Consider the following 26,061-nt stretch of genomic DNA (forward strand, 5'->3'; position numbering starts at 1 on the left):
TACGTATTTATTGCTGGTGGCCTGTCTGTTGTAATGGCTGTAACGTATGATATCGGAGACGCTCGATATCTTTAAAATAATATTTAGGTTTTACTGTATGTAAACTGTGTTTACATACATCATTTCAACGAATCTTACCTAATATCTAAGAGAATACAAAGAGTTGATGCTGTATAACTGTGCGTGAAATGTTTATAATAGTGTGGGAGAGTTTGTAAGGGCTTAAAATATATAAAAATAACCATATAAACATATGGTTTCTACTTCGCGGGTGGCTCTGGAACGCAACCCCCGTGATGGAGGAGGGATTACTGTATTAGTATATTTGCAATAACTTGCATTTATTGGAGCACAGAGCAGGGAGTATAAAGAAGTACTACAGGATTTTACTTCTATTGCGGACCAGGCCTGTGTATGTTCATTTTTTTGTGTCCAGGTTTTTATGGCTTGTATGTTTGCTGCCCAGTAATAAAACTGAAAATTAGGTAAAGCCATGCCACCTTCTGCCTGAGGTCTTTGTAGGGTCGCTCTTCGGATACGTGGGTGTTTTGAGTTCCAAATGAATAAGGTTATTGTTGAATCTAATTGTTTAAAAAACGATTTATTGATATATATTGGAATGTTTTGAAATAAAAAAAGAAGTTTAGGAAGGATATTCATCTTAACAATGTTAATTCTTCCGGCTAGAGTGAGATGAAGGGTTGACCATCTATGCAAGTCTTGCTTAATTTTTTCCATACAGACGGCAAAATTTTATTGATAAAGAGCTTTATGTTTACTTGTGATATTTACCCCTAGGTATTTAAACTGATCTGCTATGGTAAAAGGTAGGGTGTCCAATCTAATATCATATGCTTGTGAATTCACTGGAAACAGTATACTTTTATTCAGATTAATTCTAAGACCAGATATCTTTTGAAATTCTGTTTGTGCTGTTAAAACAGCAGGGACAGTGTTTTCTGGGTCTGATATATATAAGACCATATTCTGCATATAGAGAAATTTTCTGTTCCAGTCCTTCTCTGATAATCCCCTTTATCTGATAAACATTTTGACAGTGGACCGCCAGTGGTTCAATGGCGATTGCAAACAGCAGTGGCGACAAGGGACATCCTTGTCTGGTACCACGTTCTAGTTTAAAGTAGTCTGAACAAGTGTTGTTAATACAAACTGAAGCTTCTGGATTGGTATACAGTAGTTTGATCCATGCACAAATATTTGGGCCAAACCCAAATTTCTGCAATGCAGTGAAAAGGTAGTTCCATTGAATCATATCAAATGCTTTTTCTGCGTCTAATGATAGTAATATCTCTGGGGTGTTTGATTTTGCTGGTGAATATATAACATTAAACAAGCGTCGGAGATTGGAAGATAGGTGTCGGCCTTTAATAAATCCAGTTTGATCTTGTGATATTACCGAGGGCAGCACTTTCTCCATCCTTCTAGCTAGAATTTTTGAGAGTATCTTAACATCATTAGTCAGGAGTGAAATTGGTCTGTATGATGCACATTGTAACAAGTCCTTATTTTGTTTAGGAAAGACGGTGATTAATGCTTGACGAAATGTTTGAGGTAGTATTTGGTTGTCTTTAGCTTCTGTAAATGTTGCCAATAAGAGGGGAGCTAGCTGAGTGGAGAATTTCTTATAAAATTCTATGGGGTAACCATCAGGGCCTGCTGATTTCTCGCTTTGAAGTGACTTTATATATCTAAACACTAGCATGGAGAATTACTGAAGTGACTTTAGCTGCAGGTGAAAGTTCCTGTCCCATTTTACTTATGGTGCCAGGCAGAGTTGTAAAGTTTTGGATTGCGGCAGATTTGGAGACAAAGTACATGTGTAATGACACTCCTTATTTAGGAAAAGATCCCAGTCTTCCCACGGGAGAAAGACTTTCCGAGACGGTGGTCATAAAGCTTATGGAGCCCTTTCTGGACAAAGGGAGAACTATAACAACAGACAGCTTTTTCATTGCACATTCGCTGGCTAATAGACTGCTGCACCACAACACAACTCTGCTTGGCACCAGAAGTAAACTGGGACAGAGACATTAGCAAGGATACATTTAAAAAACACTATTTCTCTTTTAAAGGTTTTTCACCCAAATTGATGTTTTCAGGTTGTTTTCTAAACTTTATCATTCACTCTCAAATGCTAAAAACACTTTCATATTTGGCATATGGGGTTTACTGACCCAGTGCTGTAGGGATAAGCTCGCTCCCATCAGACTCTGGACTGAATGAATAGCTTTGAGAAGTTTTTAATGTTTGTGTTAGGGAGATCAAGAAGAAGAGCGACGAAAGGTGAGTTCTAGGTGTGTCCCTTTCACTTCACCATGTTTGTTATAACACTTCACAGATGTCAAATGTGTTTGCCACTTCTGTTTGCAGAACATTCTATGGCAAGTCAATATTAATGTTCAGAGATATCTCCAAATGAATTTAACATATTTTAAAATGCAATTCACCTTTTAAGATATCTGAAACTGATTTATATATTTCTTTACAATTTCTTCCTTTACAATTAAGATATTTGCCTTACATTTTCAGATATCTTAAAATAACTACATCTCCATTTAAAGATAGGGCAAATACATTTTAAATATAGTCAAATTATACATTTTAAGATGTATGCAAAAATCACTCCTTTTAAAATTTCCTGTCCTTTCAATGGTATTTCCTGCCTGTTTTAAGACATACATTAAGAAATACAAACGCAAATGAGAAGATAAACAGTTGGTTTTCTTTGCTTAAGCTTCATCTCATGAAGGTGCTGACACACATCCAAGATTGTGCTGTGCTAAAGCTGGGAGGACTGATGGAAAATGGTGTCATGATATGGAGTCACCATGGCAAAAATGGGGTAAAGCCTCCAGAAACAAGCATGAGAGCCTAACCGATCTACCAAAACTCATCCCGGCCCATAATAATAATAATTCTTTGCATTTATATAGTGCTTTTCTCACTACTCAAAGCGCTCAGCAATTGCAGGTTAAGGGCCTTACTTAAGGGCCCAACAGAGCAGAATCCCTTTTGGCATTTACGGGATTTGAACCGGCAACCTTCCGATTGCCAGTGCAGATCCCCAGCCTCAGAGCCACCACTCCGCCACAAATAATATACCTGCTGGCATCAGCAGGAGCAGGCCCAAAAATAGGGAGCTGGAAAATGAGCTAGAAATATACAAAAACATAACAAAAGCTCCACAAGACCATAAACCTTTTATATATATATATATATATATATATATATATATATATATATATATATATATATATATATATATAAAATAGGAATCTTTACAAATAGAGGATTTATTTAATGAAAAAAGCAAAATACAAAGAAAAACTCAGCAGAGCAAAAGATTCACAAGATTTGCCTCAAAAGACAATCCTAAGCAAACAAGTCTAAATCGCAAAAAGATATACAGTAAACAGATTCCTAAAGATAGAACAAGAATACTAAAAAAAACAGAACATTGAACAATAATGAATAGCAACACTCATGACCTTCACAGTTAACTAATGATTTCCTGCCCCTAAGCCTTCTCAGCTGATGTAAATACCTAGAGTGAGATCTCAGGAGCAGTGATAGAAGAAAAAACATCAGACTCACAACATCCATCCATCCATTATCCAACCCACTATATCCTAACTACAGGGTCATGGGGGTCTGCTGGAGCCAATCCCAACCAACACAAGGTGCAAGGCAGGAAACAAACCCCGCAGGACACACACACGGAACAATTTAGGACCGCCAATGCACCTAACCTGCATGTCTTTGGACTGTGGGAGGAACCCCACGCAGACATGGGGAGAACATGCAAACTCCACACAGGGAGGACCTGGGAAGTGAACCCAGACGGGTCTCCTTACTGCAAGACAGCAGCGCTACCCACTGTGCCACCCACTCACAACATAATTATACAAATATAAATGAAAGTAATAGAAATAACAAAGACATGAAAATAATTACTCAAAACTAAAAAAAAATATATATTAAATACACATAAGCTGATACATAAAAGATCAGACTTTGCCATGAATGAGGCACCATTTAGAAAAAAAAAATCACACGATTTCAGTATGATCTGCCATCAACCATTATGTGTTCATGCCATTCAATATATGATTAGCATTTCAATAAAGATTTACTCACGTATTCTCCTTTCCCCACATAAGACTGACACTAGGAGAGCACTTTGTATTTCAGTTTGTATGAAAAAAGGGTTATGCAGATTCAAGTGAGTTTATTTATACTTTAGATATTTAAAATAACCCTACTGTTGATAATTTTCAGATTTGCCTCTTATTTAATTCATCACACATACTGAAATTATGTGGTTATTTTTTGGTAATTATTTTTTAGATGTCAGTAGAAGATAGACAAAGCAATTCACATTTGGGCAATAATGTCCAGGCATGTAAAAAAACAAACACAGGAGAGGATATGTTGAGGTAAAAAGTGTATATAGATGCAGTCAAGTCAGTCTCTCAGCAAATCACCCCTGGGGAACCAATGTCCAGTGATTCTATTTGAAGTAGTAAAAAAAAGAAGAAAAATATCCTCAATCATGTTATCTGTGGTAGAATTTTATAATTTCAATAACATGTTCCTTTCCAGTGCAGTAGTTTATGAAACATTAGGAAAGGCCAGGAGCACATCACACATACACTGAATTCCAAAACACAGTGCTGGTGCTAACTGGTTGACACTGATCCAGGGATGTTTATTACAGTTCCAGTGTGTAATTTATTGATGCTGTTATAACAACAATGAATACTTTCAACAATATTTCCCACAAGTATTTTATTTTATTTTTAAATCACTCACTAATTTTCTCTCTCTGTTTAAGTCCAACACAAGGATGCACAAAGCCTGTCCTAGCAGCACCAAGTGGAAAGTGAACTCCATTCAGTCATTGGATGCACTAACATCCTTATTCACCCAAACAGTGTGACTTTCATAAAAACTACAATGAAGGTCATGAGTGGAAATTAAACCTTTTTTTAACAGTAAGAGTGTGCAGAAGGTGGGAGCCACAAACTGTTTAATTTACAACAAATATGGAAGTCACAGGAAAATCCATGTAAACATGCAGATGAGCAATGCGGTTAGGATGTGAAGGTGGCAGCACTAACCAGTGGGCTTTACATTTTCCATCATGTCTGCTGTCAAAGTGCATGAAAAGAAATAAAGCTAAAGCTCTGAATGGCCTTTAAAGAACCTAGGTGTGCTGTCCTTAATCAATTACCATTACATGTTCTTAGAAATAAAAACAAAGAAAATCTAAAAGTTTATAAGCATGCTTTCATAATAATATTACTGTCAAGTAGAAATATATCAGTACTTTTTTAAGATAACAGCAAATGTTCTTCCTACTGCACAGTACATACAGTATTTCTTGGAAAGGATAGAACATAATATGGTAACATTTTATGAAGCACAGAATGTAAACCTTATAATTTTAAATCAGGCAAGTTAAAGCCTTTACCCACCACACTGTAAGTCACCAGGTGAAAGACTCTAATGCAGAAAATATTTGAGAAGAGGATGGAATTTGACTGTGTAGATTTTAATGGAATTTTTTTCAGAATTGTTGATCCCATCTACTGCTTTGAGTTTATGGTGTTAACTTATAATGTGCTCTTGAACATCTTGAAAAGAACAATTAAATAATTCATATTACTATTATTACTGCTTTTATCTTCTGCTATAAAAATATACTTTGGATTTCTCTGTGTGGATGTAAGCCTGAAATAAGCATATCTCAGTCTCTCAGTATAGTATAATAACAGTATAAGTTCATGATTATCAAGAGGATGGAATCTGTTGTGTATGGACTGTAACTTCAGAAAGTCTTCGGACTCTGTTTTCACTTTTTTCACATTTCATTATGTTTCAGACTTGGCCTGTAATCATTTAAATTAATTTTCTCACACATCAATCAACACTCAATGCCCCAGAATGACAAAAGAGAAACTATGAGTCTAGTAAGTTTTGAAAATTTCTTAAAAATTAAAAAACATTAATGCAAGTATTCAGACCCTTTGCTATGACACTTGAAATTGGCTCAGGTGCATCCCATTGTGATGATCCTTGAGATGTTTCTACACCTTGTTTGGAGTCCACCTGCGGTCAATTCAATTGTTTGGACGTGATTAGGAAAGGAACACACCTGTCTACAGAAGGTCCACAGTGGAGCAAAAACCAAGCTATGAGGTTGCAGGAATTGCCTGCAGAGCTTAGAGACAGTACTACTGGGAAAGGCTACAATTTCTGCTGCACTGTACTCAAGAGCATAGTGACCATCATAGTTCTTAAATGGAGGAATTTTGGAACAGCCATGATTCTTTCTAGAGCTGGCTGCCCAGCCAAACTTAACTGAAGAGTCTTGTTAAGAGGGGTGACCAAGAACTCAATGGTCATTCTGACTGTGCTCTACAAAACCTGCGTGGAGATGGAAGAAACTTCCAGAAGGACAACCACCACTGCAATACTCCACCAATATGGGCTTTATGATGGAGTGTTCAGGCAACACATGAAAGCCCACTTGGAGTTCCTAAAAGACACTTATTGTACTCTTAGAGTATGTGAAATAAGATTCTCTGATCTGATGAAACCGAGATTGAACTGTTTGTCCTTACTTCTAAGCATCAAGTCTTGTGGAAACCAGGCACTGTTCGTCATCTACTGTCACACACGAGCACATAGGGAGTAGCTTAAAGATCTGATGAGCAGCGCAAAATCTCATGTCAGGGGACAACAGCAGTGTACTTACCTCCTCTCTTTGTTCCTTCAGGAAAGACGAAAATACACCGCCATGAGTTCACCTGAACACAGTAAACAACATCCATCCATCCATCCATTTTCAACCCGCTGAATCCTAACTACAGGGTCACGGGGGTCTGCTGGAGCCAATCCCAGCCAACACAGGGCACAAGGCAGGAACCAATCCTGGGCAGGGTGCCAATCCACCGCAGGACACACACAAACACACCCACACACCAAGCACACACTAGGGCCAATTTAGAATCGCCAATCCACCTAACCAGCATGTCTTTGGACTGTGGGAGGAAACCGGAGCGCCCGGAGGAAACCCACGCAGACACGGGGAGAACATGCAAACTCCACGCAGGGAGGACCCGGGAAGCGAACCCGGGTCCCCAGGTCTCCCAACTGCGAGGCAGCAGCGCTACCCACTGCGCCACCGTGCCGCCCCTCAGTAAACAACAACGCAAGCCAATTCTGGGTTCCTTCCTTCCCTCTGGTCCCCATCTGATGACATCACCACTACCCATATACCACAGCAGCCCCTTCCCAGTATTCTGTATCAACTTCCATTCCCACCCCATAAATTGTCCGCCTGTCATTGTTTTGGTTGTCTGTGTTATGTGTACAAACCTGACCGCATTTTCAGAGAGAGAGAGAGAGAACTTTACAGATGGATTCCCCAAACCTTTATAATCTCTTTTGTCTCTTCATTTTACATCTACACAATACTTCACAGCAGTAAAGCATAGTAGTGGAAGCATTCTTCCGTTGGGTTGTTTTTCACTGGTAGTGACTGGCTGACTACTCAGGGCCAAGAGAAAGCTGAATGGAACAAAGTACAGATATATCCTTGAAAACTTGCTCAGAGTGCTCTGGATATCACAAAGGGCCAAAGATTTATCTTCCAACAGGACAATGACCCAAAGTGCCAAGCACAGACAACCCCGGAGTGACTTAGGGTCAAGTTAGCAAATTTTCTTGAGAAGTCCAGCCCTAACTTAGACTTGAACCTAACTGGGAGACCTGAAAACAGCTGTCCACTGACAGTGTCCATCCAACCTGATCAACAGAGAAGAATGGCAGAAAATCCCTCAAACCCAGGTGTGTGAAGCTTGTCATGGCAACCCCAAGAAGACTCCATGCTAGAATCATTGACAAAGGGGCTTCAACGATGTATTTAGTAAAGATCCTGAATGCTTGTGTTGATGGTATTTTTTAAATTTTTATTTTTAATAAATTTTCGAAAAATCCTGTGTTTGCTTTGACATTCTGGAGTACTGAATGTTGTTTGATGAGGGTCAAAATGATTTAAGCAACAAGTCTGCAACATAACAAAATGTGAAAAAATAAAGAAGTCTGAAGACTTTCTCAAACCACAGTACAGTGATCCCTCGCTATATCGCGCTTCGCCTTTCGCGGCTTCACTCCATCGCGGATTTTATATGTAAGCATATTTAAATATATATCGCGGATTTTTTGCTGGTTCGTGGATTTCTGCGGACAATGGGTCTTTTAATTTCTGGTACACGCTTCCTCAGTTGGTTTGCCCAGTTGATTTCATACAAGGGACGCTATTGGCAGATGGCTGAGAAGCTACCCAGCTTACTTTTCTCTCTCTCTTGCGCAGACTTTCACTGATCCTGACGTAGGGGGATTGAGCAGGGGGGCTGTTCACACACCTAGACCATACGGACACTCGTCTAAAAATGCTGAAAGATTATCTTCACGTTGCTTTATTTTGTGCAGCTGCTTCCTGAAACGACATGCTGCACGGTGCTTCACATACTTAAAAGCTCGAAGGGCACGTATTGATTTTTGACTGAAAAACAAACTCTGTCTCTCTCTCTCTCTCTCTCTCTCTCTGTCTGCTCCTGACGGAGGGGGTGTGAGCTGCTGCCTTCAACAGCTTTGTGCCGCGGTGCTTCGCATACTTACAAGCCAAACAGCCCTATTGATTTGTTTGCTAGAGATTGTTTTCTCTATCTATGTGACATTCTGTGCTCCTGACACAACTCCTTTGAAGAGGAAGATATGTTTGCATTCTTTTAATTGTGAGACAGAACTGTCGTCTCTGTCTTGTCATGGAGCACAGTTTAAACTTTTGAAAAAGAGACAAATGTTTGTTTGCAGTGTTTGAATAACGTTCCTGTCTCTCTACAACCTCCTGTGTTTCTGCGCAAATCTGTGACCCAAGCATGACAATATAACAATAACCATATAAACATATGGTTTCTACTTCGCGGATTTTCTTATTTCACGGGTGGCTCTGGAACGCAACCCCCGCGATGGAGGAGGGATTACTGTATTTACAATGGGGGAAATAAGTATTCAACATGTCAGCATTTTTGTTATTTAACGTATTCTCAATGCAGCTATTTGGATGCATTTTGAACTGGTATTAACTCAATAAAACAGCACAGCCAAATAAATTGTAACTTTCTAGCCCATAAAAAGTTATGTGCAATAAAGTGGAATGACACAAGAAAAAATATTGAATAGGCTAATTGAAATGTATTTAATATTCAGTGGAGAAGCCTTTGTTTGCCACAAAAACTTTAAGACCCTGCCAGTGTTCAGGTAAGATTTTGGGCCCATTCTTCTTTATGGACAGTTTTTAAATCTGCTCTGTTCAGTTTAAGTCTAGTGATTGACAGAGTTACAGCCATCCGTAGTTATTATGCATTTTATGGTTTTAACTTGTAATGCTAATTTATCTACTATTACTACCATTTTTATTTTTTACTACCCAAATTTGCTTTTAATTTTACTTGTGAGGACATAGGTTTGAAAGCAGCTGTCAATTTTCACAAGCTACAGTACCATAAAGTTTAAAATCAATGAAAATCTAAACAGTGAGCAACAGTGAGCCATAGCAAGGATTCACATTCTGGTAGAAGCTGAAATGAGAAACACACCTTTTGAAGCTTTCATGACCCCACCTGCTGGCTTCACAGGGTAGTGCAGTCACATTGCTGTGCAGTCTTGTACAGTCGGCTGCAGTCTGCTGCTACTTCAGATTAACAAAGCAATTCTTGTGTATCTTGAATGGTTACTTCTGTACATGCAATATCTACACTTTGATTCAGCATCAAAATTCATGGATGTTTTGAGGATTTCAAACGAAATTGTTCAGAACAATATTGATCAACTGGCATAGGGAGCCCTTACATTTGGTCACCAATCTTAAAACAAATGTGATTCAAGCAAAAATAAGCTAATCCAGGTTACAAATAAAGGTCTATCTAAGCTATTCTTTCTCCAACGAGAGCATCCATGCTGTACCAATGAGAGCACAGATGGAGTTATAGCATGGACAGACATGAAGAGGCTCTTTCAACTGGTGTGCGATGAATGCCATTTCAGATTAGCAGATGAAAACAGAACAACTTTTATGTAGGCAAAGTTGTGTGCTGGACCCCAAGTCTGTTTCTTCCTTTTGATGACTTTTTTCCCAGCTCAAGCTTCATTAAATTTTATAATCAATTAGAATAATTCAGTAACAATGACAGCATATGCTTCTATTTAGGGCCTTCACTATGATGAATTAAGCCTACAACCTTTTCTTGCATCTGCTAAACAAACTGTCAGGCCTTGGCAATCATGTTCTTTTAGAAGCACAGTTTCAATATGTTATCAGATTTTTAAATAATCACAATATTTTAATATTAAAACTGTAGAGAAAAGGAAGATGACATTCTCATACACAGTAAAATGAATTAAGGGTCACAGGGACTGCAGCCAGTCCCAGCAGCACTGGGCGCATGGCAGGTGCCAGCTGTCACATGGACCAAAATCAATGACAGTGTATACATTTGTCGACTCCCTGAATCATTTAGAATCACTACATAACCAAAGGCTCACTTCTTTGACATATGGGGAGAAGCCCAGAGTATCCACACTCAATACATTGGATACATGAAGCAGTGATTACTGCAGTGTCACTGTGCCACCCAGATGTAAAAAACGGACGAGAATTTCATGTGACAGTGCTTAAAGTTTTTTTTTTTCATGCAGAAATCCACCATAAAGTTACCAAGTAGTATAGCTGATGGTAGATCTTAGGAGAACTCCTATTCTTTTCGCTGCTATTTTTAAAAAGTTAAGTGAAAAGGCTCCAGAATGGCCTGCTGACTTTAAACAAATTCTGGGAGAGTGAAATCTGTGTGCTTGTTGAGTGGTATCCCATCATTGCTTTCACTCAGTGTAATCAGGCTCATAAAACTTATGAATGGATGCCTCTGTACCTTAACTCTTCTTGTTTATTTTGCTTCTGTGAATTTCCCCTTGGAATTAATAAAGTATCTATCTATCTATCTATCTATCTATCTATCTATCTATCTATCTATCTATCTATCTATCTATCTATCTATCTATCTATCTATCTATCTATCTATCTATCTATCTATCTATCTATCTATCTATCTATCTATCTATCTATCTATCTATCTATCTATCTATCTATCTATCTATCTATCTATCTATCTATCCCATCCCATCCCATCCCATCCATTTTCTAAAGCAGGTGTGTCATTAAATGCTAAACTGCACTCACCTGTTTTTCTTCTCTTTCCGTCTCCAGCTCCACCATTTTATGACCATTATGTTCAGTCACAACACACTTTGCACAGATGCATATCTCATCAGTTTTACAAAATACTTCAAGACATTTTTGATGTTTTGCACAGAGTTTCTCCTTTAGATTTCCATCAGGATCAACCAGTTTATGATGCTTCCAGGCTGCTATTTCAAAGTGAGGCTGCAGGTGAGTCTGACAGAAAGAGGCCGTGCAGGTCAGACAGGACTTCACCGCTCTGAACTTCTTCTCAGTACAGGCGTCACACTCCACATCACCAGGGCCGACATAACTCTGAGATGGAAGAGGACCGAGTCCTGTCTTCTTTGATTTTTTGACGACTTCATTCAGCACAGTGTTTATGTAAAGTTCAGGCCTTATAGTGAAGGTGTGTCTGCACTGAGGACAGCTGCACTCTTGGCTCTGATCCCAGTAGTTGTTGAGGCACTTCAGACAGAAACTGTGACCACAATGTAGTGACACAGGATCAGTCAGGATGTCCAGACACACCGAGCAGGTGATCTCGTCCTGTAATCCACAGAGCTGGGCTTTGGCCATTGTCAGTCAGAGAAGGGAACCAGTCTGAAAAACAAGGAAGTGACTTGTGAGGAAATGAAAACTAAAATGTGTTTTTACTAACTGAAAATGAGGCGGAGTTTTAAAGAGAAACCTGAGTGCACACTCTTCAAAACGACAGCGTGGTTTATTCTTCCACTGAAGTGATAAAGAGGACACATCAGCAGGGGCCTTCAGTACTATATTGTCCAGTGGCACAGTAGAGGTTTTAACATGGCACCTCTGCATAGTGATCTTTCCATTATATGTGAGAAGGTGAACCTGTTTGTGTGGCGCTACAAATGTAATGGTGTTCCAGCTCACAGTCTCTGATTTGAGGTTCTCCTTTCTTGGCTGCTTTGTAATGCTGTTATGATCTGCCTGCTTATCCTTTGCCTGCACAATGTCTTCTTTGGCCCTGCCTCACATGGCAACTCAATTTGCCACATTTTCCCCAACATCATGAGCCCGAAAATACACTAGCAGCCATTTGTTCAGACTAATGGAACTTAGCATATAGGGAAGTGGTGGGGAAGCTGCAGAGACAGCAGAGCCCAGAAAGTCCATTTTGGGTCTCCCATGGAGTCTTTTGAGTCATTTTGGGTCTCCCATTTTGCTAAATTGGACCGTTGGTCTCCTCTCATCCTGCTCCTGACATTAGTATAGCGCTGCATGGTGCTTGCTTGTGCAAGCACAATGCATTCTCAGTCTTTATATTCCTCTTTTAGGTGGCTGGCTTTCCTTATGCTGGCACACTGCTACCTCGTGAGCTGAAACTCCTGTGACTGTGCCATGCTCAGTGTTTTTTATAGGCTCCCCTGCAGCTTGGCCTGAAGCTGCTCATTCTAAAAGTGGAATGCCAGATCATTATACTGGTGACTTAAAGATGAAGTCATTCCCAAGTTGACACAACTTGTCAATACTGTTATAGAATGTACTGTATCTGCTTGCTATATTTTAAAATGCATACAACATAAACAACAACATTGATTTCTAGAGCACATTTTCATACAAATGGTGTAGCTCAAAGTACTTTTGAAGATGAAGAAAGAAAAAAAGAAACCTATAAAAATAAGATTAATACTTAATAAAATGGAATACAGTAAGGTCCAATGGACAGGAGGACAGAAAAAAACTAAAAAAAAAATCCAGATGGATAGAGAAAAAAAAACTAAATCTGCTGTAGGTCCAGGCCACGAGACCACCTAGCCAGCCCCCACTGGGTATTCTACCTAACATAAATGATCTCAATCAGTCCTTCAGTCCTCATGGTTTTCAGACTTCATGTGGAAGAATTTGATGATGATGGTCATGCAGACCTCTAGCCTTCAGTCTATCAATGTAAGGACTGCATTGTGCCCTGATCAGGTGGTGGTGGCGCAGATCGTAGACCACAGAAAACCAGAAAAAGAACAGCAGAGAAAATAGGAGTTAGTATGAATTGTGGGGCCATGAATAAAAATGATAATTCAATGCACATAAAGTTTAACAGGAATACACTAAAATGTAGCTACAAGAAAGCCATGTCAAAGTAATGAGTTATTAGCAGTTTTTTAAAGTGCTTCACCGTATCAGCCTGGTGAATTTCTATTGGTCAGCTAGTCCAGATTTGAGGTGCATAACAGCAGAAGGCCTCCTCACCACTTCTTTTAAGTTTAGTTCTTGAAATTCTAAGCAGACCCTCATTTGAAGATCTAAGGTTACGATTTGCAGTGTAAGGTGACAAGCATTTTGAAATATAAGATGGAGTAGATTATTTAAGGCTTTGTAAACCATAAGCAGTATTTTAAAGCCAATTCTAAATGACACAGGTAACCAGTGTAGTGACATCAGAACTATTGTGATGTGCTTGGATTTTCTTTTCCTAGTTAAGATTCTAGCAGCTCCATTCTACACTTGTTGTAATCGATTTATGTCTTTTTTAGGTGGTCCAGAGAGGAGTGAGTAACAGTAATCTAGTCGACTGAAAACAAAAGTGTGAACTCATTTTTCAGCATCTTATAGTGTTATAAGGTTTCTAAATTTTGCTATATTTCTTAAGTGAAAAAATGCTGTCCTAGTAATCTGATTAATATGTGATTTAAAATTCAGGTCAGAGTCAATACTACTTGATCCTAATGGATCAAATGTATTTCTAATATCCTCATTATATCCATTTTTGCCAATAGCTAAGATTTCTGTTTTCTCCTTATTTAGTTTGAGAAAATTACTAGTCATCCAGTCAGAAACACAAATAAGACATTGGTGGTCAGTGAACCAAGAGTGTCGGGGTCATCAGGTGCTATTGATAAATACAGTTGTGTGTCATCAGCATAGCTGTGGTAGCTCATGTTATGCCCCGAGATAATATGACCTAACAGAAGCATGTAAATCGAAAAGAGCAGCAGACCCAGCAGAGACCCTTGTGGACCAACATATAGAATATCAGGGGTCTTTTAAGTATAATTACCACAACTAACATAGAATTTGTTACCTGCCAGGTAAGACACAAACCAATTTAAGACCCTGCCAGAGAGGCCCACCCATTGACTAAGGTGATTTCTAAGAATATTATGATCAATGGTGTCAAATGCGGCACTCAGATCTAAGAGGATGAGAACAGATAAATGGCCTCTGTCTGCATTTACCTGCAAGTCATTTACTACTTTAACGAGTGCAGTTTCTGTGCTGTGATTTGTTCTGAAACCCGACTGAAACTTATCAAAATAGCAGGTTTATTGAGGTGATCATTAGGCTGCATAATGACTGCCTTCTCTAGAATTTTACTTAAGAAAGGCAGGTTAGAAATAGGTCTAAGATTTTCAAAAAGCAAGGACTCAAGACTATTTTTCTTATTCAAGGGTTTAACTACAGCAGTCTTAAGACAGTCTGGGAAGACCCCCGTATCTAATTATGAATTTACTATGTCAAGAATACTATCAATTTGCATGTCGGACATTTCTTTAAAAATTTTGTTGGTATTGGGTCATGGATGCAGGTGTATAATCTCAGGTGAGACATTATTCTACATACAGTAGATCATGTAAATCTATCCTGGTGAAAGAATTTAATACAATCAAAATGTAATACCATGATTCAATAGGATCAGCATTGGGGGGATACACTATATTATTTTTAATATCATTAATTATGTGATGAAAGAATATAGCAAAAGCCACACAAGATTTACTGGTAGTTTTTTGAAGGCATTCCATTGAGTGACCTGGGTTTATCAAGTGATCAATAGTAGAGAATAAGACTCTTGGATTACCAACATTATTATTTTTAATGTTAGAGAAGTAACACAGCCTCTCTAGACGGACTATGTTGCTGTATTCTGTTATTTTAACCTTCAATATCTCATAGTGGACAATCAGTTTAGTTTTTTTCCATTTACGCTCAGCTTTCCGGCATGTTCTCTTTGGATCAGACACTCTTTGAGTCTTCCATGGTATAACAGTGCTGGAGGATTTTTCAACTGTTTTTCAGGAGCGTCTATGTCAGTGGCAGCACTCACTTTAGTATTAAAATTTTCCACCCTACTATTTACATTTTTCTCACTATTGTAGTAAGCACTACAAACGAACTGGTTGTTTAGATTGTTAGTAAACTTTAATGCCGCAGATGTATGAAAATAGCATTTTTTAACAATACACTAATCATTAGTTGCAGCTATCAGTATTTCTACATTAAATAATAAGATAAAATGGTCTGATAAGCCAATGTCCACGATGTGCCTCAAATCAACTTTTAATCCTTTACTAATCACTAAATCCAGTGTGTGTTCCCACTTATGTGTGGGCTGGCTAACTTGCTGGCTCAGATCAAAAGAGTGTAGGAGGTTCAAGAATTCTTTTGCTTTTGGGTTACACTGTTTTTCGATATGAAAATTAAAGTTGACAACAATTAGGAACCTGTCATACTTAGTCATTATATATATTATATATCATATCACTTTAAATGGCTTGAGTAAATACTCGCTAAGCCACCGCCTTTTTTACCTTGCCGAACCAAATAAGTAAAGCTGTAATTTGGAGGTGCAGATTAAGTTAAAACAGTCGATTTTCCTATCACTAATAAGACAGTTAATGTAAAATGTCTTGTGGGTTAACACTCTAACATTTAATAAGGGCATATTGAAGGTCTCAGAAGAACAGTGCTGAATTGACGGAGTGTTACAGCTGTTTGAAATGGTAATTAAGTTATTTGTGTTAATGACACTTTGTGCTGATGTTTTTATTTAGCCTATAATCTGTTGTTATATTTTTAATACTGTGTATATATTTTTAATACATCTTGTATATCATTTTCATTTGCTGCCCAATGTGCTTCACATCACTACTGAACATTTACTTGTTTCAAGTGTTTGATGACATTTACAAACTAATACACTTACATTTTTAGTATGAATAATTCCATTAATATTTAATTATGTAATGTACAAGTTCAGAACTTTAATGTGCTTATGTATTGGACTGGATTGCCCGATAGCCTGTCTCACTTTTTTAATAGCATACACATTTCCTTTTGCATTATTATTGATCAACTATTATTTCTTGAACAACTTCTAAAAAGACTGCCACTTTTCAGTCCTGTCTCATAAAACACCATACATCACAACAGTTTCATGTTTAAATTCACAGGTACTCAATCTGCCGATATCACAACCTCCTCTGTGCTTATTGAGCCAAGACTGATATTATTGACAATCATCTCTTTGGGCAGCTGAAATCTCACGAGTGTGCACATAACCGTGCTTGGCTGAGGCCTGCCTTGGATTAACGAGAAACACTTGGCATGCATGGAAGCAGCTAAGCCTCGAATGGAAAATGAGGCATATTCAAGTGAGGCATCCTCAGCTATGTGGTGTCTGAGCACAGAACACCAGAATGCAAATGTTCATTTTGTGATTGGTCTGAAAAGTGGGATGGGAACTTTGTTTTTTTTACGTACAATGCATCCTGGGTGCTTATCACGGTGTACAAATAAGAAAATGTAAGAGTAAGCATCTCTGAGATCTGTGAGAAATAAAAGTTTATTTTTGTTACCTAAAATGTTTGCTGTGTATGTTTTTGACATAAAAATCTTTGAGAACCACCACCTCCTCGATTGAGTAAGTAAAGTCAGAACAGTAGCGACGAGTGTCGGATGGTTTGTTTTGCCAAAATAAATAGAATTGGTTTTACTTGACTTCGTCGGTACAGCAGATGGAACAATTGAACAGAGATGTCATTTTTTTTCAACAAGTTAAGCGGATAGGAGCAAACGCAATATGGCTTTTGGTAAACCGGAAGATTTTCACTTCGAAGAAAGTGAGGAAAGTTTCAAAGCCTATTTAGAAAGGCTAGAACAATATTTTGAAGCTAATGGTCTCCAATGCACGGATGAAAAGACGTAAGCAGTATTTTTAATAATAGTAGGAAAGAAAGCACATAGTTTGCTAATGGACTTATGTGCACCATTGAAACCATCCCAAAAGACTTTTCTGGAGCTCGTAGAGCTTTTGAAAAAACACTACATGCCGAGAACAAATTTTATTGCCGAGAGATGCAAAGTTCCATGCTAGAAATCAACTGGATGGAGAATCAGTGAGCAGCAAGTTAGCAGCAACAGGAAAATTCAGGACTTTTTTGGATGAAGCACTGTGTGATAGATTCGTATGTGGCATTAAAAGTGCAGAGCTGAGGGACAGGTTGTTGAATGCAGCGCACAACAAAGATTTGACTTTAGCCCTGGCAATTGAAATGGGATTAGCGTATGAAGTAACAAAGAACAGTGCGCAACAATTTGCTAAGAGGACGCTTAAAACAAACGTCTTAAAAGAAAAGTTGACCATGAAAACTAAAGGTTTTGGAAAGAAACTGGAGGTCTTTCAGAAGGCATGTTATTGATATAATGGCAAGGGTCACCTACCTGATAACTGCAGATATAAAGACATGGAGTGCCGCGAGTGCAAGAAGAGAGGGCATATCGCTCACGCTTGCCGTGCACACCAGGAAGGCCAAAATAATAAAACTGCGAAGTGGACAAGGCACCTGGATGTTGCTGAAACAGACACCACCTCTGCAGCACTTCAGCGAATGTCAGAACCTTAACGAAGGATACAGGCAGGACCGCTTGTTGGTGGGGTGCCTCAGCACAAAGGCGATGAAAGACTTGCCTTAAAGCAGTTTGAGATACAAGGACAAGAAGCTGATTTGATAACAGACTACAGCCCAGTTTTTGAAGGTGACATACGAGGAACTGAGTTATTTTCTTTAGAGACTACCAGAGACAGTAATACGCCCTACTATGTATATGTGAGTATAAATGGTGTCCGAGTGAAAATGGAGATCGATACAGGTGCAGCTGTATCAGTCATTTCTGAGAAACTGTACAATTGTAAATTTAAAAAGATAACCTTAAGCCCTGCTAATTGTAATTTGAAGACTTATAGTAATGAAAGGCTTTCTCTAAAAGGAAAAATCAGTGTTTGGGTAAAATGTAAAGAATGTGTAAAAAATGTAGACTTACTGGTGGTTAAAGGAAACGGGCCAGCATTGATGGGTAGAGACTGGATTAACTGCTTAAGGTTAGACTGGTCTCATGTAAACAAGGTCACCAGTTGTGTGACAGGTACTCCACAGTTTTTCACCCTAACTTAGGAACACTTAAGGGAATCAAAGGCATGGTTTTTGTTAAGGATGGTGTGGTACCAAAATTTTGTAAGCCACGCACAGTGCCATATGCGCTACATGAAGCAGTAGAAAGGGAGCTGTCTAAATGACAGGATGAAGGTGTTATTAGCCCCATTAGTTACAGTGAGCGGGCGGCCCCAATTGTTTGTATTCCAAAGAAAGATAATACTGTGAGAGTCTGTGGAGATTATAAGACAACGATCAACCCGGGTTTGGAGATAGAGCAGTACCCTTTGCCTAAAGTGCAAGATTTATTTACAAGTCTGTCAGGGGGTCAGCAGTTCACCACACTTGATTTGTCACAAGCATAGCAACAGGTGGAGCTGGAGGAAGGCTCCAAACCCTACCTTACCATAAATACACATAAAGGCTTGTTCATATATAATAGGCTTCCATATGGGGTTGCTGGTGTTCCTGCCCTTTTCAGAAAATCATGAATGTGGATGTGTAGATGGTGTAATATGTTATCCGGATGATATATTGATAACGGGAAGGGACTTGGAAGAGCATTTGAGAAACCTGGAGGAAGTGTTGAAATGGTTGCAGATGTACAATCTGAGAGTAAAGCAAGAGAAGGTTTTCTTCTTGCAGAATAGTGTGTCTTACCTAGGGCATGCTATAGATGCTACAGGTATTCATCCCTTAGATGAAAAAATGGAGGCTATTGCGAAAGCTCCAGCTCCAAATAATGTCACAGAGCTTCGGTCTTTTATTGGCTTTGTTGAATTACTGTGGCAAATTCATTCCTCACTTATCCACTATTATACAACCTATGACAGCATTGCTGCAAAAAGGTGTGAAATGGAATTGGACAGAGGAATGCCAGAGTTCATTTAATGAGGCCAAATTACAGTTGCAGTCTAACAGCATCTTAGTGCATTATGACCCACAGTTACCCCTTAGTTTAGCTTGAGACGCATCACCTGGAGGTGTAGGCACAGTAATTTCTCACAAAATGAAGGATGGCACTGAGAGGCCAATAGCATCTGCCTTATGAATGCTAACCAAAACCGAGAAAAATTACTCTCAAATTGAAAAGGAAGCTTTAGGACTTGTATTTGGAGTCATGAAGTTCCAGGATTATTTGTTTGGCCAAAAATTTATATTGGTAACAGATCATCAGCCGTTATTAAAGATTTTGGGACCCAAGACGGGCATACCCACACTTGCTGCTGCTAGAATGCAAAGATGGGCACTTATTTTGGCTGCCTATACTTATGAAATTAAATACAAAAAATCGGAACAGTGTAGTAATGCAGATGCATTTTCCCATTTGCCCCTGTTGGATTCAAATAAGGAACTGAAACCAAATCCAGTGTATAGGGTATGTTTTCTAGATAAATTGCCGCTTATTGCAAAAGATATTGCACATGAAACTGACAGAGACGCTGTGCTGAGAAGTTTAAAACAGCATGCATTATGTGGTTGGCCAAATTGTTTGGCAGATGACACTTTAAAGCCGTATCCATATTATTAACCGAAGATTGTAAACCGGATGTACGGTCCACGGGCGCACGGTCATGGACGCAGGCACACGGTCATGGACGCAGGACACATCGAAGCGCACACGCACATGCGACTTAGCGTCCCGCCCCAGCAGAAGCAAAGGAGTCACGGCTCCAAACACAATCAGCTCAACTAATGGAAATACACAAACAAGCCCACATGGATAAATGAATGAAGGTTCCTACAAAGCACACATCGAGATAGGCTAAAAGTACACAAAGGCGCCTACAACGCGCTTCTGAAACAGCAGAAGCAAAGGAGTCACGGCTCCAAAAACAAACAGCTCAACTAACGGAAATACAATAACGAGCCCACATAGATTAATGAATGAAGGCTCCTACAAAGCGCTTCACAAATGCCAGAAGCAAAGGAGTCACGGCTCCAAACACCAGAAGCAAAGGAGGCATGGCTCCAAAACGAAACAGCTCAGGTATCTTATAGGCGGGCTGACGTATCGTGTCTACTGGGTAATACAGTGGATGCGGTGTCTATCTATATATATGTGTATGTATCTAAACTTGAGGTAGTGGTGACTACTGACAGTGCCAGCAGTCAGCTACTCCACAGTGCCTGCACTCAGCGGTCCAATTATAATTCCTAACAACAAACGATGTCTAGCTAACAACACACCCATAGGAAAACAAACACGAGACTGCATGGATAATAACAATGAACGAAGGCGCCTACAATACGCTTCTTAAACACCAGAACCAGACAAGTCATGGCTGCAAAACGAAACCGCTTTACTACAAATATATTTCTTTCATTAAATGAAAACTTTCCCAGGACACTCCCACCCTCCATGATCTTACATCCCTACAAATATTGAAGAGAGAGCAGAAAGTACTTGCCATTCTTGGATTTGTGATTCTGTAGAGAATCGCGGGTTTACTGGTTTTACAAGAAAATTGGAACTTACTATAGAAGATGATTGTATTCTGTGGGGTCTTCGAGTGGTGGTACCTCAGAAGTTACAAATTAGGCTACTGGCAGAATTGCATGAGCATCATTGGGGGATTGTAAAGATGAAGGCACTAGCCAGAAGTCTGTTCTGGTGGCCTGATCTAGACAAAAACATTGAGAATGAAGTGAGTCAATGTGATATCTGCAAGCAACAGAGGAATATGCCAGCTTTGGCACCCCTACAAACCTGGAAGTAGGCTTCAAGCCCATGGGAGAGAATTCATTTGGATTTTGCTGAGGACCATAAACAGATGTTTTTGGTGGTCATGGATGCATACGCTAGGTGGCCAGAGATAATCCATATGCCAGCTACAACCACAACTAAGACAGTGGAAGCTCTGAGGAGTTTGTTTGCGTCATATGGGTTGCCACAGGAAGTAGTCACAGATAATGGGCCTCAGTTTACATCAAAAGAGTTTGACTTTTTTTTTAGAATTAAATGGAGTTAAACCTATCAAATCCCCAGCATATCACCCTGCCTCTAATGGTTTGGCTGAGCGGTTAGTTCAGACCTTTAAAAAATCTCTAGCAAAGAATAGGGCATTGGGGGGCAGGTCGCTTGGTCACTGTATTGCCAGGTTTTTATTTGGCTATCGAAATACACCTCATATACATACAAACAAAACACCAGCAGAGCTGTTTTTAAAAAGGCAAGTGTGTACCCGATTGTCCCAAATGAAACCTGAGTTTTCATATAGGATGCAGCTGGAAGGTTTAAACAAAAAAGGTGGATCCCAGAAGCTTAGATCTTTTGTTGTGCGGCAAGATGTCTTGGTAAGAAATTACAGGGGAGGGGAAAAATGGTTAAGTGGTGTAATTTCAGAAGTGTTGGGTCCTGTTACTTATATGGTTCAGGTTGATGGGAACCTTGTAAAAAGGCATGTAAATCAATTGTTAAATGCAAAACAAACAGAGAATGGTGAAATTGGTGTGGAGGAGGCTGATTTAGGCCCAACTGGAGGATCTCTGGATATCAATGATACTGAGATGAACATTGTAACAGACACCGACACTGACAAGAGTCAGTGCAATATGGAAACTGATACTATGCAAGTGCTTCCACCTGAACCTCCACCACAGGTTGATTCACAAGTACGCCCAGTTCGAAAAAGACGTTCATCACAAAGGTTAGATTTATGAAAATTGTTTTGGAGTTCTTATAAAAAAAAAAAAAGAATTTGGTAACTGTATTACTGAGCTGTCAATGTAATTTAAAGAGACTATATTTTCTGGTTCGCTGTTCAACCTGGGTTTAGTATTTACAGGTGAGGAGCTGTGGAATCTGAGCACAGAACCCCAGAATGCAAATGTTCATTTTGTGATTGGTCTGAAAAAGTGGGATGGGAACTTTGTTTTTTTTTTATGTACAGTGCATCCTGGGTGCTTATCACGGTGTAGAAATAAGAAAATAGAGTTGTTAGCATCTCTGAGGTCTGAGAGAAATAAAACTTATTTTTGTTACCTAAAACGTCTGCTGCGCATGTTTTTGGCATAAAAACCCTTGAGAACCACCACCTCCTAGATGAGAAAGTAAAGACAGAACAGGTTTACAAGCCTCACCATTTTTCCTCCAAACATAACGATGACCATTATGGCCAAACAGTTCTTGAATTCATCAGCACAGAGGGAGTTTCTCCAGAAGGTCAGATCTTTGTCCCCATGTGCCATTGCAAATTGTAGTCTGGCTTTTTGATGGCAGCTTTGGAGCAGTGGCATCCTTGCTGACCAGCCTTTCAGTTGATCTTGATGTCGGACTTGTTTAACTGTGGATATCAAGACTCGACTACCTGTGTCCTCCAGAATCACAAAGTGCTCTGCTGTTGTTCTGAGATTGATTTGCACTTTTCATACCATTCCATTCATACCATTCCATACCAAGTCCATTCTTCTTTAGGAGACAGAATGTGTCTCCCCTTCCTCAGCGGTGTGTGTGTGTTTATATTTACATATTTGTAGCACCGCCACATAAATGCACTTTACTTGGGTTTTTTTTTGCCACTCTATTGTGTTATTACCACTGTGAACTCTGTCCCCGTCTGAGCTCAGATAGAAGACCGTGTAAGGCCTAAGATGGGCATACTGGGTATATGACAATAGGAAGGACCTTTGTGAGATTCGGGTCTGTTATAGTGATTTCTGGGAGGGTGCCATGGAAATGGACGCAGATGTGCTGCTAAAAAAAGAGCACAAAGAGAAGAGGAAAAACAGAGCCTGAGCGTTATGGTAGAGCCAACAGACTTGAGCTGTTCAGAGCCAGGAAAGAGATGGTGTAGGACTGAGACAGTTTGGATGTGGCCACCTTGGGGAGATCCCGGCATACCAAATGAAGAGGACGGGACAGTTAAGAGGATCGAGACTGAGTGAGCGAGTAATAACCTGTTATTCTGAGATGTCATGTCGGAAGACTTGGACACGTTGTGGGATTTTTTATTTTATGAAGAGACAAAACTGTGTGGACATTTTGGGATATTTTGGGTTCATGAATTTCTGTGTTATTTGAATACCAGTATGTGTTGGGAATGGGGGTGTGCAGTTATGGGATCTGAACATTGTTGTTGAGTTTGTGTGATTTGTTATAGTTGATTTATTACATTTGTTTCTCTGCAGCATTTCTCTGGGTCATTTTTTGTATAGATTAACTTTACAATTTGATGTGATCTGGTGGCACTGCAGGAAGGGGTCTGAAGGCAGTGTGAGGATGACCTGCAATCCGATTCTAACACGTAACTAAAAACGTGGTGAGTCATAGCGGTTACGACCGTTACATATTATTGTTTGTACAGATGAATGTGGTGCCTTCAGTTGTTTACAAATTGTGCCCAAGGATGAACCAGATTTGTGGAGGGACACCATTTTTTTTCTGAGGTCTTGACTGAATTCTTTTGATCTTCCCCATTATGTCAAGCAAAGAGGCAGTGAGTGTGATGGTCGGCCTTAACATCCATCCACATGTTGACTCCAGTGAGGCTAATTGGCTATAAGAAGCTAATTATCGAATTGTTTGAAGGCTTGACTCAATTTTCTGGAATTTATCAAGCTGTTTAAAGGCCCTGTTAACGAAGTGTTTGTTACTACAGGCTAAGGAGAATCATTGCTTCACCCTGGGCAGCCTATTCCTAGATATTTCACTACATTTAGTCCAATTCTGGTTCTGCTCAGGCACTGGTGGTGCACATTGGTAGGCCCACATCTGGGCTAAATCCAGATTAGAAAAGGCAACTGTGGCATGCCACATGTAGGGCAAGCTCAGAATAAGCTCAGTCTGCTGATGCCAGTTATGGCCTGTTGCATTTTGGGGTGAGTTTGTTTCAGAATAGGAAGTTCCTGATAATCTGCAGCACAACTATAGCTTACTTGTTAGTGATTTAGTTGGCATGTTGCATCTGTGCTGAATCTATATTAGACATTGCCTGACTAGACATCCAGTAAAATATGCTCAGGCCGCATCCGGACAGATTTCTGTGTGTCATATCCTAATGGCTCAGCCCATATATGGGATACTGTACTGAGGTCATATCGCTTGAATCAAATAGTGCTGATAAGATAGTGTGCTTATGGGGTTACTTTTGAACAGAAAAAAATAAGACGTCAGTGTAGATAAAACATTGGCTGTAGCAGTTAAGCTCATTAAAGGCACACACACAACGATTCCAGACTTACACTAGACATGTCTGCCAATGCGATGGCATCAAAGTTGCCAGAGTTTTGGGAACAACAAGACACAGTGTGGTTCACCCAAGAAGAGGAACAGTTCACTTTGTAGGACATTACAGCAGATGACACAAAATCACTACTAAATCGTTGCAGCTCTCAGTGGCTCCATGGCATCCAGGGTGGTGAGTCTGCTTGAAAATCCCTTCGGCATGAACAGGATTGTAAGCTTAAAGGCATGCCTTTTAGAAATGTACAGCCTCACGGAGTCGAAGTGCACATGGCGGCTGCTATCATTGTTGGACCTCAGAGACACAAAACCTTCTGCGTTGATGGACCACATGTTGACTTTGCTCAGCAGCCATGAGCCCTGTTTTATGTTTGGAGAACTGCTTCTGCAACAGGCGCCAGAACAAGTGAGCACTACTCTAGCCAATGTGTCCGTTGTTGACTACCAAGAGTTGGCCAAAATGGCTGACAGCCTACATTCTGCTTCACAGAGCTATCTGTCTCCTGTAACTCTCATCAGTCCTCTTAGCAAGCCCATGGCTTGCATTGCACTTCCTCTTCCTGCCTCAATCCCAACCACTGGCCTGTGTTTTTATCATGTCCGGCCTGGCAAAAAAATGAAAAAATGCCATCCACCTTGTAAGTTTACTCACCCAAGTCAGTAAGCACTATCTCATTTGACCATGCAGACCAACTCTACATAACAAATGGCCTTCTCTCCATTTTGTGTGTGATATTAGTGCACAAGTGAGCATGCTACCCGCATCGCCTATTGATGTGGGTTCAGGGAGAGAAGGGCCCATTCTGGAGGCTCCTAATTGCACTAGAATTCCCACCTATAGAATGCAACACTCCACTTTATCTTTCAGTGGAAGATGTTTTACTTGGACTTTCATCTTGGCCAAGGTAACCAGGCCACTTCTGGGGGTGGAAGTCCATTGTGCAAAAGGGTTGTTGGTTGAGGTTAAGAACCATCACTTTGTGGAACGAAAGGACTTTGCCACTCTCTCCTGCACACTCAGCAGTGTCACTACCTCTACCCCGTACAACATAATGGCTGAGACTTGCGACTCCGTCTGCCTTCTGAACAAATTCCTCCAGCTGTGCAAACCTACTTTTTCCACAACAAAAACCAAGCATGGTGTGGAACAATACATTTCCACTACTGGTCCACCAGTACACACCCACACTTGTCGGCTGGCCCATGACAAGCTAGCTATTGAGAAGGCTGAGTTTTGCTGACATGGAATGGCTGCGAATTGTGCACTGATCAAACAGCCCATGGTTGTCGGCCCGCCTTATGGTGCCCAAAGCAGGTGGTGGTTTCCAGCCTTGTGGGGATTGTTGTAGCTTGAATGATTGCATGATCCCAGG

At 39.9% G+C, this 26,061-nt stretch overlaps 2 protein-coding genes across 6 annotated transcripts in view; one reads left to right on the forward strand and one right to left on the reverse strand.

Annotated features, from left to right (window-relative positions):
- The window catches only part of LOC114643536 (tripartite motif-containing protein 16-like protein), a 385,751-nt gene extending 373,272 nt beyond the window's left edge, over positions 1 to 12,479 (reverse strand). For all 3 annotated transcript variants that reach the window (XM_051925864.1, XM_051925865.1, XM_028792110.2), the window contains exon 1: positions 11,327 to 12,479. In XM_051925864.1, coding sequence (XP_051781824.1) covers positions 11,327 to 11,905 — 579 coding nt within the window. In that variant the 5' untranslated portion in view covers positions 11,906 to 12,479. The remainder of the gene's footprint in view (positions 1 to 11,326) is intronic.
- LOC114643524 (tripartite motif-containing protein 16-like) overlaps positions 1 to 26,061 on the forward strand; it is a 336,382-nt gene that overhangs the window by 219,057 nt on the left and 91,264 nt on the right. The window lies entirely within an intron of this gene.

The sequence above is a fragment of the Erpetoichthys calabaricus genome, chromosome 4 (assembly GCF_900747795.2).
Source record: "Erpetoichthys calabaricus chromosome 4, fErpCal1.3, whole genome shotgun sequence".
Taxonomy (NCBI): domain Eukaryota; kingdom Metazoa; phylum Chordata; class Cladistia; order Polypteriformes; family Polypteridae; genus Erpetoichthys; species Erpetoichthys calabaricus.